The 19141-nt window shown below is 37.3% G+C and overlaps 1 protein-coding gene across 1 annotated transcript in view; it reads left to right on the forward strand.

Annotated features, from left to right (window-relative positions):
* slc6a6b (solute carrier family 6 member 6b) overlaps window positions 1-19141 on the forward strand; it is a gene marked incomplete at its 5' end in the record, with an annotated part of 61128 nt that overhangs the window by 40344 nt on the left and 1643 nt on the right. Inside the window, 8 exons of the mRNA XM_079579270.1 lie at window positions 244-378; window positions 2184-2287; window positions 2420-2544; window positions 9390-9502; window positions 12890-13027; window positions 15203-15305; window positions 17250-17350; window positions 18821-18991. Coding sequence (XP_079435396.1) covers window positions 244-378; window positions 2184-2287; window positions 2420-2544; window positions 9390-9502; window positions 12890-13027; window positions 15203-15305; window positions 17250-17350; window positions 18821-18991 — 990 coding nt within the window. The remainder of the gene's footprint in view (window positions 1-243; window positions 379-2183; window positions 2288-2419; window positions 2545-9389; window positions 9503-12889; window positions 13028-15202; window positions 15306-17249; window positions 17351-18820; window positions 18992-19141) is intronic.

Consider the following 19141-nt stretch of genomic DNA (forward strand, 5'->3'; position numbering starts at 1 on the left):
GTGACAGAATAACAGGATGGAAAGCTTGAAACAGTAGATTCTGCATAATACCCCCCCTTTAATTGTTTAGACGTTAGCTACACACAGCTGCAGATCTTCTACACCAGAGTCTTCAACAGCCCGAACACTTGTCATCTTTTGCTTACGATGACATTAAAATGTAAAACAAAGCTGCATGAATAGTGTTTCTCAGTTTTCGAGCCCCGTGAGCGTTTTCCAAACCTCTTTGCCGGGTCTGTGCAGGTGGTCTACATCACTGCCACGTTCCCCTTCGTGATGCTGATCGTGCTGCTGATCCGCGGGGTGACTTTGCCCGGTGCTGCCGAAGGAATCAAGTTTTACCTGTACCCCGACCTGAACCGTCTCAAGGATCCGGAGGTAAGAAGCTCCCGCTGTCGGTCGTGGAGCTAAAATGCTTCAGCAGAAACGTTAGGGTTATCGTTCAATACATCGTGCATTCGTTAGCCTGCTTTTTAGCCACCAAACATCCCAAACTATGAACGATCCAGGGGTTTTCAGCTGTTGTCAACCCATCATCCACATTAAAGGCCCTGTACCTGATTGTTTTTTATTATAAACAATGAAAGAGGCCACTAAACCAAACTCATTCTTAACTTTCCTAACATATTTGTAATATATTCTCGCAGAAATGCTAGAAAACTCGCCTGAGAGTTCATGAAACTGATACAAATGATTCGTAATTACATAGATCTTTTTCATAATACACTAAAGGAGGACAAAGCACAATTTGTTCCACTATGAGAAAAAAAAAATCAGGTATAGTGCCTTTAAGCCTTGTGGGAAAACGTGAATAAGTATACAGACCTTTTCAGATTTTACTTTAGTGAAGAATTAGTGTATACATGTTACATTTCTACTTTTTGTGGTGGGGTCGGATACACATCCAGTGGCCATTAAACTTCATCCTATAGCAGGGGCGGACTGGCCGTATGTCCATTCTGGAAGAGCACAGAGGGGCCACTGGCTCTAGGGCCACCGGCCTGGCCTCTCACTTTACCTGACCCTTACCCCCGGGCGAAACCGAGCTTTACCCAAATCTAAAAGCTTAACCTCTTAACTCCCGCCTGAACCGAGAGGATCTGTTTCCTCACGTCATCTGATTTTTTTCCCAGCATTTTTTTGTTGGGTATTCAACTCATTTTTGTAACTCATTTTTTTTTCTTTTTTTTGTCCCTTTCTTTTTATTTTATTTTTTTCCTTTTTTTTATCATTTATTTTTGTCGTTTATTTTTAAAAAATGTTTTTATGTTTATTTTGGATTTTTATTTTTTTTTAGTCATTTTTTGTCACTTTTTAGTAATTTTTTTTATTTAATGTTTTTTTCATTTTTTTCATTTTTTTATTTGTGTAATTTTTTTCATTTTTTGTCACTTTTTTTGTCATTGTTTCCTTTTTGTTTGTTTTTTTCCTTTTTTTTCATAATTTTTTTTTTCTTTTTTTTTTCTTTTTTGTCATTTTTGTCATTTTTTTTTCTTTTTTCAATTTTTTTCTTTTTTTTTTTTTGTCATTTTTTTAATCGTTTTTTGTCGTTTTTTGTCAAATTTTTGTCACATTTTTATTTTATTTTTTTGTTACTTTTTGTCATTTTTTGTCATTTTTTTTTATTTTTATCAAATTACTGTCACATTTTTTTCATCAATTTTTCGTCACTTTTTTGTCACATTTCCATCATTGTTTTCGTCTCAGTTTTGTCGCTATTTTCCACACTTTTTTCCAGAAGCTTTTGGATTGGGGTAAAGCCAAACTGGAGAAAATGTGCTCGGTTCAGGTGGGGGTTAAGGGGTTAAGAGAAAATCATCCAAAAACAAATATACGCTGGAACAGCAACAAAAAAGTGACAAAAACACAGCGAAAAAGTGACAAAAAGTTCCCGTCACTTTTCTAGATTTGCTCTCCAGTCAAGAAGCTTTTAGATTTGGGTAAAGCCGAACTGGAGAAACTGCTCTGGGTTAAGTCAGAGGTTCACACATGTATTTGTGGAAGTGTCACATTTACACTGATTTGGACCAGGCCGACCAGAGTCCAGGGCCGGTTTTCGGTCCCAGTCCGGCCCCTGGGCTCAGTTAGCTATAGCTCGCGCTGTGACTTCTATGCCTCCCACATCAGCAGGCCTCAGCCTTTTTGTCCCCGCTCTCTCCCCCCCCCCCCCCCCTCCCCGGCAGGTGTGGATCGACGCCGGCACCCAGATCTTCTTCTCCTACGCCATATGCTTGGGTGCCATGACCTCCCTGGGGAGCTACAACAAGTACAAATACAACTGCTACAGGTGAGGCATCGCTCGGGCGGGGGGTCTGTGCTATTAGCGGGGGCTGTTTAGCATTAGCCATTTAGCGGGTTTAAAAGGGGTGACTGTTGTGTTCATTAACAAATCCTCCTCCATGACATATGTGTGACTTAGGGACTGTTTGCTGCTGGGAGCCCTCAACAGTGGTACCAGTTTTGTGTCTGGATTCGCAATATTTTCCGTCCTGGGCTTCATGGCACAAGAGCAAGGGGTGGACATTGCTGATGTGGCAGAGTCAGGTACGCGGGTCTGTAAAAAAAAAAAAAAAAGGCGGCAGCGGTGGTGGGCGCTGCTTCCTGGTTCAACTAATGAAATAACAAGTGAATCCCTACGCTTAAAGAGAAAAAAACAAAACAAAACAAAAACAGCAACGAAAAGACAAAACAAAACCATTTGGTCATTGGATATGAATGGATCCTATTCAAAAAAAATGACGGCATCGGAATATGGAAGTTTTCCGCAATCAAACACCTCGACGAATTTAGAGTGCATGTTAGCCACGTTAGCTTAGCAGCAACGAGAACAGAAGGCGAAGAAGCAGTAACCAAGGAGGACAGACAAAAACAAAACAAAAAGGAGGTGCAGGAACCCGTTACTTAGCGATGACAACTGAGAGGAAAAAAGCTGTGTTGTTTTTTCGTTTTTGCCGGAGCTAGCGTAGATGCTAGCCGCGAGCGGAGTAGGCGAAAGGACACGGTGCATCTTGTGCCAGATGCCGACAAAAAGCTTGTTTTTTTTCGAACTGGTGTTTTTTTTCCATTGCTGTGGTTCTTTCCCATTAATGAGCACATGCTTTTTGCTTTGTGATTATAAAATGTAAATGCTGTGTTTGTATTAAAATACCATTGCTCCTTCATACATTTTGTAGTAAACAAAGACGGAAAAAAAGCCCCGTAGGTGGAGCTTAGGTGAGCGGATGCAAATTATAGTCGACCGTTCCAGTAGCAGCTTTAGCTAAGTGTTAATTATGTCCATATAAAGTCATTTACAGTTAAAGGGTGTTTGACACAGGGCCTCGTTTACTCGTTATCCAGAGTGTTGCTGATTTATGGAGATGTTTCTTTTGTAGTTCATGCAGTTCTTATGTTTGAAGAGCTTAGCGGTGCTAGGCTAATGCAAGGCTAGTGCATGTCTATGGTATCAGCTAGCCTGCATTAAAAACAGTGTGAAGCACCTGAGGCAAATCACTGATAACACCAGACTCACCATATCAATGTCTGTGTCCATAGAGTCATTTTAACCATTTTGGGGGTGGGGAAAAATTGGGGGTGAAAAGTGGAATAATTAGGAAAAAGAGTAGCAAAATAAAGGGAAATGAAAAAAACATGGGGGAAAAATTGGGGGGGAAGAGGACCAAAAAAAGTGGGAAATTTAAAAAAAAAAAAAAAAAAGTAAAAACATGGAAAAAATTGGGGAAAAGAGCAGAAAGAATAAAGTGAAATTAGAAAAAAAAACATGGAAAAAAAAGGGGGGACATTTTGGGGAAAAGTGGAATAATTGGGAAAAAGAGTGGCAAAAAAAAGGGAAATGAAAAAAACATGGGGGAAAAAATGGGGGAAAATTGGGGAAAAAGTGGAATAATTGGGAAAAGGAGGAGCAAAAAAAAGGGGGAAATAAAATAAAAATACATGGAAAAATGGGGAAAATTTGGGGGTAAAAGTGGAAAAAATGGGGGAAAAAAGTACAAAAAAAAGTGGGAAATTTTGAGGAAAAAAAAGTAAAAACATGGAAAAAATGGGGAAAAAGAGGACAAAAAAAAGTGGGAAATAAAAAATAAAAAAAACATGGAAAAAGTTGGGAAAATTTTGGGGGGAAAGTGGATGAAAAGAAGAGCAAAAAAAAGGGGGAAACAAAAAAAAAACATGGAAAAAATTGGGAAAAATTGGGGGTAAAAGTGGAAAAAATGGGAAAAAGAGGAGAAAAAAGGGGGAAATAAAAAAAAATGGGTGAAATCCACACAGACATGTATATGGTTACTCTGGCGTTATAAGTGATTTGCCTCAGGTGCTCTGTGGAGCGGGTCACACGTATCTGATACCGCTAAATGTGCTAGCCTTGCACTAGCCTAGCTCCACTCTTCAAATATAAGAACTGCATGAATTACAAAAAACATCTCCAGAAATCAACAACACTCTGGATAACTAGGAAATGCGGCCCTATGTCAAACATCCTGAAACATCCCTTTAATACAAATAAGCGATAAGTGGACAGAGGGTGACAGGATGAAAAAGAAAGGTTAGAATTACTTTTGTACATATTGTCAATACTGAATCATCTGAAATATCAGATGTTACTCAAACTGTAGGCTATAGTTCCCCCAAATTATGTTAAATGTTAGAGTTATTTATTCTCTAAGTCATTGAAGAATAGATCAGCATTTCAGTAAAACAGTATGATTGTAATTGGCTTGTTGCGCGGTGTGGCTATGCTAGCTCCTCTGACCTGAAGGTGTGAGCGCCTGGACTTCCTGTCTGTTTTCTTTTCCTGGAATAATAATCATATTTTCTAAAGATTACGTTGTGGGCGGTGAGTTCCCGGTAGACGATCATTTACTGTGTTCAAATCATGAAGTTCAGATCAGAGACGCCTGTGATCATGAAGGATCGAGAGTTTGTCTTGAAGCTAAAGGCTAACATGCTATGAAAATATATAAAAAGGCACTATTTCAAGTTGTGTAAAGCATTAACCCCTTAACTCCCACCTGAACCGAGCACATTTTCTCGACGAAAACAATGATGGAAAAGTGGCAAAAATGTCACAAAGAAATTGACAAAAAATTGACGAAAAATGACAAAAATGTGACAAAAAAATGACCAAAAAATTACAAAAATGTGATAAAAAAAATGGACAAAAAATGGCAAAAATGTGACAAAAAAAATGAAAAAAATGTGATAAAAAATTGAAGAAAAAAATGAAAAAAATGAAAAAAATGTGACAAAAAATGATAAAAATGTGATAAAAATTTGACAAAAAAATGAAAAAAAAAAGTGACGAAAAATTGATGAAAAAGTGGCAAAAATGTCACAAAAAATTGACAAAAATTTGATAAAAAATTGATACAAATTTGACAAAAAAATGGCAAAAATGTGACAAAAAAATTACAAAAATGTGATAAAAAATTGACAAACAAAAAAAAAAAGTTACCAAAAAAGTGACCAAAAAAGTGACCAAAAAAGTGACGAAAAATTTATGAAAAAGTGGCAAAAATGTCACAAAAATGTCACAAGAAATTGACAAAAAATGGCAAAAATGTGACAAAAAAAATTACAAAAATGTGATAAAAAATTGACAAAAAATAAAAAAAAATTAAAAAAATAAAGTGACCAAAAAAGTGACAAAAATGATGAAAAAAAATAATCTGACGACGTGAGGAAAAAAGATCCTCTCGGTTCAGGCGGGAGTTAAGAGTTTAAATTAGCCTTTAGCTTCAAGACAAACTCCCTGATCCTCACAAACATAAAAGTCTCCTCTATGGAAATATTTCTACCAGAAACTCACCGGTCTGAGCTCATCCTAATGGAAATGAATACAAACAGGAAGTGCTAGCGCCCACAGCTTCAGCTCAGAGGAACTAGCGTAGCCACATTGTGCAACAAGCCGATTTACCTTGAGTTAAGTCAGTTATTCCGACTGTGGGACGAATAAAGGTTTTTCTTAATCCCCAAAGCAGTTTGTTAGCCCGTATGCTAGTCTGTAGTGGACGGATACACCTTGTACTTGAATAACCTTGTATTTAACATGTAACCTCCTGAGTATGACCCTGTTTTGACAGTGCACTGAGCAGAGCTGCTCTGTTTCACACAGCCCTGTCACATTGTGCTGTGAGTCAGCGGTGTTTGGTTGGATGGATGCCTCAAAAAGTGAACTCTGTCTGCTTCATGGTCCTTCACTTCTTTGGTTCACTTCAACACCTCAAAACTACGCCTTTGATTTAAAAGAAAAAAAAGAACGAAAGAAAGAAAGAAAGAAAAAACAACTATTGCTTAAAAAAAAGGCGTATGTCATTTGACCCGAGTTGTATCTGCTGCTGTTTTACCAACATCATTTTGCATTTCTCCTAAACACGACACTGGGACGATGCAAAATGTGGGAGTGAAGTCTTTAGGTGGAGACTTACTTTGACTCTGAGCTCTGATGAACTGGTTTACTTTTTCCAAACGCTGGGAAATGTGAATCATACGCATCTGTTGTACAGTTTAAGATGTTTTTCTAGTGTTCGAATAGTTCAGAGTTTTTGGAAGTTGAGACATTTATGGATTTGGTGACTGCACTTGGTGACTGTTGAATTTGAAGATCCATCTTTATAAGGGCTGCACAATTTAGCTTAAAAAGAAGGATAAATGTAAAGATGCAAACACAGACAAAGCTTTCCCAAAGTCCAAACATCGCAAACCTTAATCGATCCAAAGATCCTGCAGGAATAAAACCAGCTTTCTTTTAGTTTGACCATTTCTGTGATGTTTACAGCTTCACTTCCTTATGTTTAGTGCTAGATCGTCTGCTCCGGAGGGACGGTCTGCTGTGAGTTTGTATAGATCTATGAGCTGGTTTGTCTAAAAATACAAATAATCCTAATCCTTAAAGTTAACCCCTTAACTCCCGCCTGAACCGAGCACATTTTCTCCAGTTTGGCTTTACTCCAGTCCAAAAGCTTCTGGAAAAATGGTGTGAAAATAGCAACAAAACAATGATGGAAATGTGACAAAAAAGGGATGAAAAATTTATGAAAAAGTGGCAAAAATGTCACAAAAATGTCACAAGAAATTGACAAAAAAATGACACAAATGTGACAAAAAAAGTGACAAAAAATTGATTAAAAATTGACGAAAAAATGACAAAAATGTGATAAAAATGACCAAAAAATACAAAAAAGTGACAAAAATGTGACAAAAAATTGATTAAAAATGGACGAAAAAAGTGACAAAAAAATGACAAAAATGTGACAAAACATTGACGAAAAATGGACGAAAAATTGACGAAAAAATGACAAAAATGTGATAAAAATGACCAAAAAATACGAAAAAAGTGACAAAAAATTGATTAAAAATGGACGAAAAAAGTGACGAAAAAATGACAAAAATGTGATTAAAAATGACAAAAAATTTACAAAAATGAGGGAGTTAAGAGGTTAATCATTTCCCTGGCCCTAACCTTAATTTGTGCCATGATATCTCACGTTTTCACAGCAGACTGTCCCTCCAGAGCAGAACATCTAACACTAACCCTTCCTTATTGGACAGGAAGTGGATGAAAAGTGTTGCCGTGCCAACCAGTCAAACTGCCGAACATTTCTTCATTAAATTATAGTTTTTACAAAAGATGTTTTCCAGCTAAATGAGTCATAGTTATATTTTCTAAAGCATCGATTCTCAATATATTTAAAGTTTTGAGAGTTTTTGTTCCAGCAGTTCTAATGAAATATGTTCTGTAAATAAATAATACAAATACTAATAATTAAATAAATAGATAAGAAAAACATTGGGGGAAAAAGTGAAAAAAAAAAAAAAGAATTGAGAGAAATTGGGGGAAAAAAGGGGGGCGGGGTAATTTGGGGAAAATTTATTTTAAAAAAAAGATGGAAAAAAATCGAGAAAAAAAAAGTGAAAAATTGAAAAAAAAGGGGGAAAAATAAAAAAAAGGGGACAATTTTGAAGAAAATAAAACAAATTAAGAGGGGGAGTAATTGGGGGAAAATTTAAAAAAATAATAATAATAATTGGGACATGGAGAAAAAAAAAGAAAATCTGGAAAAAACAGAAAAAAAAAAGTGTTTTTTGTGCCTTTTTTAGTGAAAGAATGTTTGTTGGTCGTTTAATCTCAAATAAATGATACTAATGTAAATAAATCCAATCAAAGAAAAATGAATAAATGAACATATTAATCTGTTTTATTGTTCTATATGACTAGGCTAGTACTTTTACACTACAGGCATCGAAAAAACTATCGTTCCGGTATCGGTATCGAAAACCAAGTATCGTTAAAGTACTGGTATCGAAGAAAATGTAACGGTGCCAGCCCTTTATGAGCAGCCATTAAAAAAACTAAAAAAATTAAAAAAAAGTGGAAAATTGGAAAAAAAAAAAAGTGGGAAAAAAAGTGGAAAATTAAAAAAAAAGTGGAAAAATAAAAAAAGTGGAAAATTGAAAAACAAATTAAGAGGGAAATGGAGAAAAAAAAGAAGAACAAAAAGAAAATTGGGAAAAACAGAAAAAAATAGCTTGAAATTTGGGGAATAATTAAGAAAAAAGTTGAAAAGTGTTTAGTTAGTTAAAGAATGTCTGTTGATCATTTAATCTCAAATAAATGATACTAATGTAAATAAATTCAATCAAAGGATAATGAAATGAACATATTAATCTGTTTTATTGTTCTATATGACTATACTAACACTTTAATAATCGTTCCGGTATCGTTATCGAAAACCAAGTATCGTTAAAGTACTGGTATCGAAGACAATGTAACGGTACCAGCCCTTGGCAAAGTGTCATTAATATTTTTTTGGGGTGTGATCATAGATAGTTTAAACAGAGATTTCTCTTGGATTGTAATAATTGTGCAGCCCTGCCCCGCATGTCCCTCCTCCACACTGACGCTTCCATATCTGTCCCGAGGCAAAAACTCTCAACTATTTCCAGATCACTGTGCTCATTGGGTTTGTTTTATTGTTTACTTTGGCTGAAGTACTTTGTGTAACCATTGTACTTATACTTACCTGTACTTACTTCCACAGCTAAACAAACATCCTTTGAAAATACTGATATAGTCAAAGACACAGACTCTGTAGTAGCCCATGTAGTTTTGTATTTAAAGTACCTGGTAGGGAACTCTGGGTAAGTACAGTTAGACATGTTTTTTTTACCCCGTAGTGTAATAGTTAGCCGTGTTAGCCACATGCTAGTGAGTTTAGCCCTAACCATGTCCGGTCTGGTCTGCCCGTCTGCTGCGCGGGCTTCGGTCCGACGGCGGCCGCAGATCAGATGAGCCCGTCGCGTGATGCTAACGTGGCTTTTTTTCTCTCTCTCTTGTTTGTTTGCTCCCTCCCTCGCCCCGCCCCCCCCCACCCCTCCTGGCTCCCCCGCTTCAGGTCCCGGGCTGGCGTTCATCGCGTACCCCAAGGCAGTCACCATGATGCCTTTCCCGACTGTCTGGGCCATCCTCTTTTTTATTATGCTGCTGCTGCTTGGCCTCGACAGTCAGGTGAGTCGCACTGTTCGTTTGGGTGAAGTAGTGGTAGTAGTAACAGTATTTGGGCACAAAATTAAATGTATTATATGCAATGGAGAAAGACTGGAGATGGTACAATGTTTTAAATATTTAGGTGTTCTCTTCAATTATAACGGCTCCTTCAAGAACGCAATCGGCTTGTTGCACAATGTGGCTACGCTAGTTCCTCTGAGCTGAAGCTGTGGGCGCTAGTACTTCCTGTTTGTATTAATTTCCATTAAGATTAGCTCAGACCAGTGAGTTCCTGGTAGAAATATTTCCATAGAGGAGACGTTTATGTTTATAAGGATCAGGGAGTTTGTCTTGAAGCTAAAGGCTAATTTAAACTTTGTAACTCCCGCCTGAACCGAGAGGATCTTTTTCCTCACGTCATCAGATTTTTTTTTCCATCATTTTTTTGTTGGGCATTAAACTCATTTTTGTAACTTTTTTGTCATTTTTTTGTCACATTTGTTTTTATTTTTTCGTAATGTTTTTTTAATCATTTTTTTGGTCTTTTTTTAAGTCAAATTTTTGCCATTTTTTTGTCCATTTTTTATCACATTTTTTAAAAAAAATTGTCAAAATTTTGTCCTTTTCTGGGTCAAATTTGTATCACATTTTTGTCCTTTTTTTCGTCAATGTTTTATCGCATTTTTGTCACATTTTGGTCATTTTTTCGTCTTTTTTTTGTGTCACATTTTTGCCTCTTTTTCATATATACATACTAATACAGACAGGAAGTACTGGTGCTCACACCTTCAGGTCAGAGGAACTAGCGTAGCCACATTGTGCAACAAGCCGATTTTTCGGCTTGTTGCACGGTATGGCTATGCTAGTTCCTCTGACCTGAAGCTGTGGGCGCTAGTACTTCCTGTTCGTGTTCATTTCCATTAAGATTAGCTCAGACCGGTGAGTTCCTGGTAGAAATATTTCCATAGAGGAGACGTTTATGTTTATGTTTATAAGGATCAGTAAGTTTGTCTTGAAGCTAAAGGCTAATTTAAACTCTGTAACTCCCGCCTGAACCGAGAGGATCTTTTTCCTCACGTCATCACATTTTTTTTTCCATCATTTTTTTGTTGGGCATTAAACTCATTTTTGTAACTTTTTTGTCATTTTTTTTGTCACATTTGTTTTTATTTTTTCGTAATGTTTTTTTAATCATTTTTTTGTCTTTTTTTAAGTCAAATTTTTGCCATTTTTTTGTTCATTTTTTATCACATAAAAAAAAAAAAAATTGTCAAAATTTTGTCCTTTTCTGTCAATTTTTTGGGTCAAATTTGTATCACATTTTTGTCCTTTTTTTCGTCAATGTTTTATCGCATTTTGGTCACATTTTGGTCATTTTTTCGTCATTTTTTTTTTGTCACATTTTTGCCTCTTTTTCATATATACATACTAATATAGACAGGAAGTACTGGTGCTCACACCTTCAGGTCAGAGGAACTAGCGTAGCCACATTGTGTAAGAACCGGAAATAATCGACTGGCAAAAGTAGTGGCCGATACAAAGGCATCGTTATTGTAATCTCTGTAATGATAATGTTGTCGGTGATGAGTTTCCTTTACTGTTTGAATGTTCAAATGTGGAAGTTGTCATTAATAGAGAAAAATATTTGTCAACATTTTATGTAAGACACCCTTCAATGTTTAAATTAATTTCACTTATGCAAAATCAAAGTCAAAATGTGATTAGTAAATTTGGTTCCTTTTTGAAAAAGGTTCTTCTTCTGTTAAAATGATATTATTACTTTGTTCTGTTTTGTTTTTGTGAACTTGTGCTCCAGACCATGGGTTATGGCCGTGAGCACCGAAATAAACAAAGAAAGATAAAGAAAAAATTGCAAATACAGTAAATTACCACAAAGGAAAAAGAGCTCGAAACACAAACTATTGGCCCACAAGATTATTTTTTTGTCACTTTTTTGTCAAATTATTCGCATTTTTTTGTCAAATTCTTATCACTTTTTTGTCACTTTTTCTCAATTTTTCTTCCCATTTTTTTGTCAAATTCTTATCACTTTTTTGTCACTTTTTCTCAATTTTTCTTCTCATTTTTTTGTCAATTTTTCGTCACTTTTTTGTCGCTTTTTTCACATTTTCATCCTTGTTTTCGTCTCAGTTTTGTCCCTATTTTCACACCTTTTTTTCCAGAAGCTTTTGGATTGGGGTAAAGCTGGGGAAAATGTGCTCGGGTTCAGGTGGGAGTTAAGGGATTAAGCGGTGTCGTTTTGGAACAGGCCAATGTCACAACAGGGTTTCCCAAACATCCCTAATTTGATCCAATCGGGGCAGAGCAGGAGCAGGGCCCAGTTTGACCACGTGGAGCTGAAGGGGCTGATGATGAGGCGTGTGTTCCCTCTCGCTCCAGCGCACACGGGTTCTTACAGACTAAACATACCAGCGTGTTAATGCCTGTCTAAACTTAGCCGCCCCCCCCCAAAAACACTCTCTATAAATGTTCAACAAAGCCCAGCACAGGAGACAGAGGCGGCTCCTGCAGACGCTCACAGCTGCTGCTTCAGTGTCACCAACATGAACTGGGAGACTGGGAGATCTTTCAGAGTCACTTTTATTATTATCATCATGACGGAAATATAACTGAAGCTCTTGAACTGGCAGATTTAGTTGGTGACTTGTTTATTGCATTTTCATCCCAAGCAAAAATCAACTTTCTTTTATGTTATTTCTGTTCGCGTTTGTCGATGCCGAACATGTGACACTTGTGGAGGTGGAAGGGCAGTGTTGTAAAAGTATTTGTACTTCTCTATCGCAGTATTTAAAGTATCTCCTCTTGTATTGCAGTTTGTGGAGGTGGAAGGGCAGGGTTATAAAAGTATTTGTACTTCTCTATCGCAGTATTAAAAGTATCCTCTCCTGTGTTGCCAATTTTCGTCAAATTTTTCTGACTTTTTTCTCAATTTTTTGTCCATTTTTTTGTCACTTTTTCGTCAAATTTTTGTCATTTTTTGTCATTTTTTTGTCCATTTTTTTGTCACTTTTTCGTCAAATTATTCACATTTTTTTTGTCAAATTCTCATCCCTTTTTTGTCACTTTTTCTCAATTTTTCGTCAATTTTTTCTGACTTTTTTCTCAAATTTTTGTCCAAGATACTTTTTTAAAAGTATATCCTCTCCTGTATTGCAGTTTGTGGAGGTGGAAGGGCAGTGTTATAAAAGTATTTGTACTTCAGTATTTAAAGTATCTCCTCTCTTGTGTTGCAGTTTGTGGAGGTGGAAGGGCAGTGTTATAAAAGTACTTGTACTTCAGTATTTAAAGTATCTCCTCTCTTGTGTTGCAGTTTGTGGAGGTGGAAGGGCAGTGTTATAAAAGTACTTGTACTTCAGTATTTAAAGTATCTCCTCTCTTGTATTGCAGTTTGTGGAGGTGGAAGGGCAGATCACTTCTCTGGTTGATCTGTATCCGTCCTTCCTAAGGAAGGGTTACCGCAGGGAGATCTTCATCGCTGTGCTCTGCTGCATGAGTTACCTGCTCGGACTCACCATGGTCACCAAGGTAACGCAGCACGGCAACCGCATCATAGCAACAGCATCATAGCAACAGCCGCCCCACGGTGACTCACGAGTTCTCACATTCACACACGACGGAACAGCTCAGTTATTCAGTGTTTGGTAAAGTCTCGGATTTTGGCGCCGCAGATGAAGCTCCTCGAGGCGGATGGAAAATCACTGGGCGTTTTTTTCTGCAGAATTGGACGTGTAGGAAAAACAGGCCGTGTTTGGGGTCCGCCGGGAGGGACTGTTTTGGATTGGAGTCGTGGGAACTTCCCTCGGCCGTGTGTAATAATACACGGCGCTGACTTAGTCGTGCTCGTCGTCTGCACAAAGGTTCAACATGCGCTAAAACAAGACACTTTATTTTCTCTTATTCCCGTCACTAAACAAAGCAAGAAGCGCCAGCATCATCCAGACGACCTTTCTGACCAAACCTCTCATGGAAATGTCACTTCCTGTAAAGACTTGAACACAAATAACCCTGTAGCAGTTATATAAATGTTGTTAAAGGGATGTTTCAGATAATTCATGCAGTTTTTATATTTGAAGAGTTTCGTGGCGCTAGGCTAATGCAAGGCTAGTGCATGTCTATGGTATCAGCTAGCCTGCATTAAAAACAGTGTGACTGAGGCAAATCACTTCTAACATCAGACTAACCATATACATGTCTGTGTCCATAGAGTCATTTTAACCATTTTGGGGGTGGGGAAAAATTGGGGGTGAAAAGTGGAATAATTGGGAAAAAGAGTAGCAAAAAAAAGGGAAATGAAAAAAACATGGGGGGAAAAATTGGGGGGGAAGAGGACCAAAAAAAAAGTAGGGAAATTTGGAAAAAAGAAACAGTAAAAACATGGAAAAAATTGGGGAAAAAGAGCAGAAAGAACAAAGTGAAATTAGAAAAAAAAACATGGGAAAAAAAGGGGAAAATTTGGGGGAAAGTGGAATAATTGGGAAAAGGAGGAGCAAAAAAAAGGGGGAAATTAAAGGAGTCGTGGGAACTTCCCTCGGCCGTGTGTAATAATAGACGGCACTGACTTAGTCGTGCTCGTCGTCTGCACAAAGGTTCAACATGCGCTAAAACCAGACACTTTATTTTCTCTTATTCCCGTCATTAACCAAAGCAAGAAGCGCCAGCGTCATCCAGACGACCTTTCTGACCAAACCTCTCATGTAAATGTCACTTCCTGTAAAGACTTGAACACAAATAACCCTGTAGCAATTATATAAATGTTGTTAAAGGGATGTTTCAGGATGTTTGACATAGGGCCTCATTTCCTCGTTATCCAGAGTGTTATGTTTGAAGAGCTTAGTGGCGCTAGGCTAGTGCTAGGCTAGTGCATGTCTATGGTATCAGCTAGCCTGCATTAGAAACAGCCTGACCCGCTCCACAGAGCACCTGAGGCAAATCACTGATAACGCCACCATTTTGCATTTAAAATACCTTATATTTGAGCAGCATCAGCTTCGTGGTTGTATAAGCTATGCAGCGGCGGAGTGATCTGCGAGAAAATAGTCCCTCAGAATGCGATCGTTCATGTGATGCAGGTCAGTTATATTATTCTATCGACACGAACATTTATATCGTTGGTGGAAGCGATAAAACGGGAACATTTGAATAAATAAACAAGAGAAACATGGGGGGGAAAAGTGGCAAAAATGGGGGAAAAAAAGGAGAAAGAACAAAGGGAAATTTGAAAAAAAACATGGAAAAAAATTGGGAAAAATGAGGAGTAATTGGGGGAAAAGTGGAATAATTGGTAAAATGAGGAGCAAAAAAAGGGGGAAGTTAAAAAAAAAGAAAAAAATGGGGAAAAATTGGAAATAATTGGGAAAAAGAGAAAAAAAAGGGGTAGTTTGAAAAAGAAAAATGGGGAAAATCGACAGGCATTTATATGGTTAGTCTGGTGTTATAAGTGATTTGCCTCAAGTGCTCTGTGGAGCGGGTCACACTGTTTTTAATGCAGGCTAGCTGATACCATAGACATGCACTAGCCTTGCACTAGCCTAGCACCACGAAACTCTTCAAATATAAAAACTGCATGAAGTACAATAAAAGAAAATCTCTCCAGAAATCAGCAACACTCTGGATAACGAGGACATGATGTAAAAAACCCTGAAACATCCCTTTAAATGAGTATTTCTCTGAGTGTCTGACGTTTGCCTCCTGCTCCCCCAGGGTGGCATGTATGTGTTCCAGCTGTTCGACTACTACGCAGCCAGCGGTGTTTGCCTCCTGTGGGTGGCATTCTTTGAATGCGTCGCTGTTGCCTGGGTTTATGGTGAGTCCTCACACCACAGCCATAGATACAGACGCCGTCTCGTCACAGAAGGGGGCGTGGCATCTTTAGAGAAACACAATTTTCCCTCTTTTTAGCCATTTTCTGGTGGAATATGAACTTATTTATCACATAAATAAAGTCAAGCGTAAATCGGGCCCATATGGATATTTTCTCAGTGAAAAAACGGCAGTTGTAGCAAGCGCTAGCTAACTGTAAGCATTAGCCCGATGCTAACATGTAGCATCAAGTTAGCATTCTCCGTTATTCATGTATTTATGGGCTGTTGAACCACTTTGCTCCTCTCCATGTCTTTGTATCTTTATTTAGTAGAAACTATATTCATAATTCAGCATTTGTTAAAGTAGTTTTTGAATAATTAGAGAAAGTTTAGATTTTTTCTAAATTGTTTCCCCCTTAACTGTTTTAAAAAATGACCATATATGGGCGATTCCAGAGATGCCGTCTGTATCTATTGGACCTGACAGGCCAGTTCGCAGGAAAGGAGGGACTTTAGAAAAGATATTGTTATTTAATATTACTTAAGTTACGTCAAATTTCAGGCCCAGACAGTCAATTATACATGATCTATTAAAAGTGTAAAACATTTAAACTTACAGACTATCACTTTAAATCTCATTTTAATAAAAAAGCTTCTAATTGAATTGAGTAATTGAGTAGTAAGTACAAAGTGGGATAGAAATGCCCATGACAGAAGTAGAAAAAACAGAGGTAAACTGTGGTACTTTTGGAGTTCTCGTACCACAGGGAAGTCACTGAAAGTACATTTTTATCACCGCGCTGGGCTCTGTTTGATACTTAATTCCAAGAACCACATTGAAAACACATTTTATACTTCATGTGTTATACTCTGTGGATATTTATTTTTGGTGGATAGTTTGTGAACTGCAGGCAATATCAACCCCTTAACTCCCACCTGAACCGAGCACATTTTCTCCAGCTTTACCCCAATCCAAAAGCTTCTGGAAAAAAGGTGAAAATAGCGACAAAACTGAGACGAAAACAAGGATGAAAATGTGAAAAAAGTGAGAAAACATTTACAAAAATTGACAAAAATTTGATGGAAAAAGTGATAAACATTTGATGAAAAATTGAGGAAAAAATGGACGAAAAAGTAAGAAAAATGTGGAAAAAAAAATGTGAATAATTTGACGAAAAATTTCACAAAAAAAAGGACAAAAAAGTGACAAGAATTTAACAAAAAAATGAGAATAATTTGACAAAAAAGTGACAAAAAATGTAGAAAAAAAGACCAAAAATTGACAAAAAAGTGACATAAATGGACGAAAATTTGACGAAAAATTGAGAAAAAATGGATAAAAATGGACAAAAAAGTGAGAAAAATTTGACGAAAAATGGAGAAGAAATGGACGAAAAAGTGACAAAAAATTGAGAAAAAATGACAAAAATTTGACAAAAAAGTGAGAAAAATTTTACGAAAAAGTGACATAAAATGGACAAAAATTTGACGAAAAATTGAGAAAAAATGGCCGAAAAAAGTGATAAGAATTTGACAAAAAAATGCGAATAATTTGACAAAAAAGTGACATAAAATGGACGAAACTTTGACATAAATGAGTCGACTGCCCGACAAAAAAAGTGATGCAAAAAAATCTGACGTGAGGAAAAAGATCCATTTAGTTTTGTAGGTCTTTCAAATGAGGCGTTACACTGGCCTACAGGATTTGGGTAAAGCTGAACTGGAGAAAATGCTCTCGGTTCAGGCGGGAGTTAAGAGGTTAATAAATAGGATTCATGCACAGAAAAAGTATTTTGGGGGTAAATGTTGTCCCTCAGCGCCCCCTAACTAAAACATCCTCCCACGGCTCTGCTCACCCTCATGAGCTCGTAGCATTTGATCATCTGCAAAGAGGTTCTACAAAGACACAAACTCTCATGAACATAATCACTCATTCTTTGTTGCAGGCGTTGATAATTTCTATGATGCAATTGAGGACATGATTGGCTACAGACCAAACCCTTGGATGAAGTGGAGCTGGTCCGTCATCACTCCGTTGCTGTGTGTGGTACGTGTCGGGGCCCCCGTGCTCCTGCCTGATGTTTACTCCTGCACTTCCTTTACTGCCTTTTCAGAGCACGTGTCACCAGATGTTTGGAAACGTTTTGGTGTGTGGGTTTAGCAGAGTCCTCAGTTTGAAAAGAGTTATTGAAGAAATTTGTTATGATTAAGTGTGAAGATGAATTAAAGGAACAGGCCAGCGTTTTCCCATACTGAGATATGTTCTTACCTGAGCTGTGACGAGTTCTTTAGGACCTGTCTGATCTTCAGTCACGTAAACACAGCGCAGACGGCGTTAGCATTTAGCCTCTCCCTCTCTCCTCTATAGCTCCAAAACAGGTCAAGATAGAAGCTACCAAGCTCTTCCACGTTTTCTCTATTTAAATATGGTTACGTGAAGTGTTCCACTACAAAGTATAATTACACACAATTAAACAATGTGGATTTTCTAAGCGGATAAAAGGGGGAACTATATTGTAAGGCGTAATAATACCAGGAGTAGTTTGAAATCCGCGCAGTAATCTTCACTTTACTGTGCAGATGCTAAATTACAAAAAAACGGACAAAAAATTATAAAAAAAACGGACCAAAAAATAACCAAAAAATTGACAAAAAAATGACAAAAAATTTCCAAAAAAGGACAAAAAAATGAGAAAAAAATAACAAAAAAATGACAAAAAAAAGGACAAAAAATGACCAAAAAAATGAAAAAAAAATGAAAAATAAATAAATAAATAAAAAAAAGACGAAAAAAAGAAAAAAGAAAAGAAAAAAAATTTACAAAAAAATTACAAAAAAACACCAAAAATGACGAAAAATTTACAAAAAAAAAGAAGAAAAAAAAGACGAAAAATAAAAAAAAAGACAAACAAAAAATGAAAAAAAATGAAACATTTTTTAGAAAAAAACTACAAAAAAAGGACAAAAAAAGGACAAAAAAAGGACAAAAAAAGGACAAAAATTCAAACTACTCCTGGTATTATTACGCCTTACAATATAGTTCCCCCTTTTATCCGCTTAGAAAATCCACATTGTTTAATTGTGTGTAATTATACTTTGTAGTGTAACACTTCACGTAACCATATTTAAATAGGGGAAACGTGGAAGAGCTTGGTAGCTTCTATCTTGACCTGTTTTGGAGCTATAGAGGAGAGAGGGAGAGGCTAAATGCTAACGCCGTCTGCGCTGTGTTTACGTGACTGAAGATCAGACAGGTCCTAAAGAACTCGTCACAGCTCAGGTAAGAACATATCTCAGTGTGGAAAAACGCTGGCCTGTTCCTTTAACTGTGCCTTAAAGTCATTAAAAAGCATTAAATTGATTCAATCTGGGGCATGAATGACTCTGACGGTCGAGCAGGTCACAGTGCAGCGCTTTGAGAAACTTCTGTCACTCATAAAGTAATGATTTTGCTTGACTACTTGTACTTTTACTTCCTTGCTGAAATACTCATGCCGTGCCGTGCTGCTGTGTGCAGGGGTGCTTCATTTTCTCCTTGGTCAGATACAAGCCATTGACGTACAACAAGGTCTACGAGTACCCGGACTGGGCCATTGGTCTGGGCTGGACTCTGGCCCTGGCCTCCATGATCTGCATCCCCATGGTGGTGGTCATCAAGATCATCCGCTCCGACGGGCCGCTCATCGAGGTCAGTAACAGCTGCACAGCCAAGGGGAGCAAGAGGAGGGGCTTGAAGATCAGGAAGTGCAGATTTACATTAATATTCATTTTCTTACCAACAAAGAGTAAGATCGTGATTGAGACGAGTTTGAGATTACCCCGTCTTTAATAAACAATG

The sequence above is a fragment of the Gobius niger genome, assembly GCF_951799975.1.
Source record: "Gobius niger genome assembly, chromosome: 20".
Classification (NCBI taxonomy): Eukaryota; Metazoa; Chordata; class Actinopteri; order Gobiiformes; family Gobiidae; genus Gobius; species Gobius niger.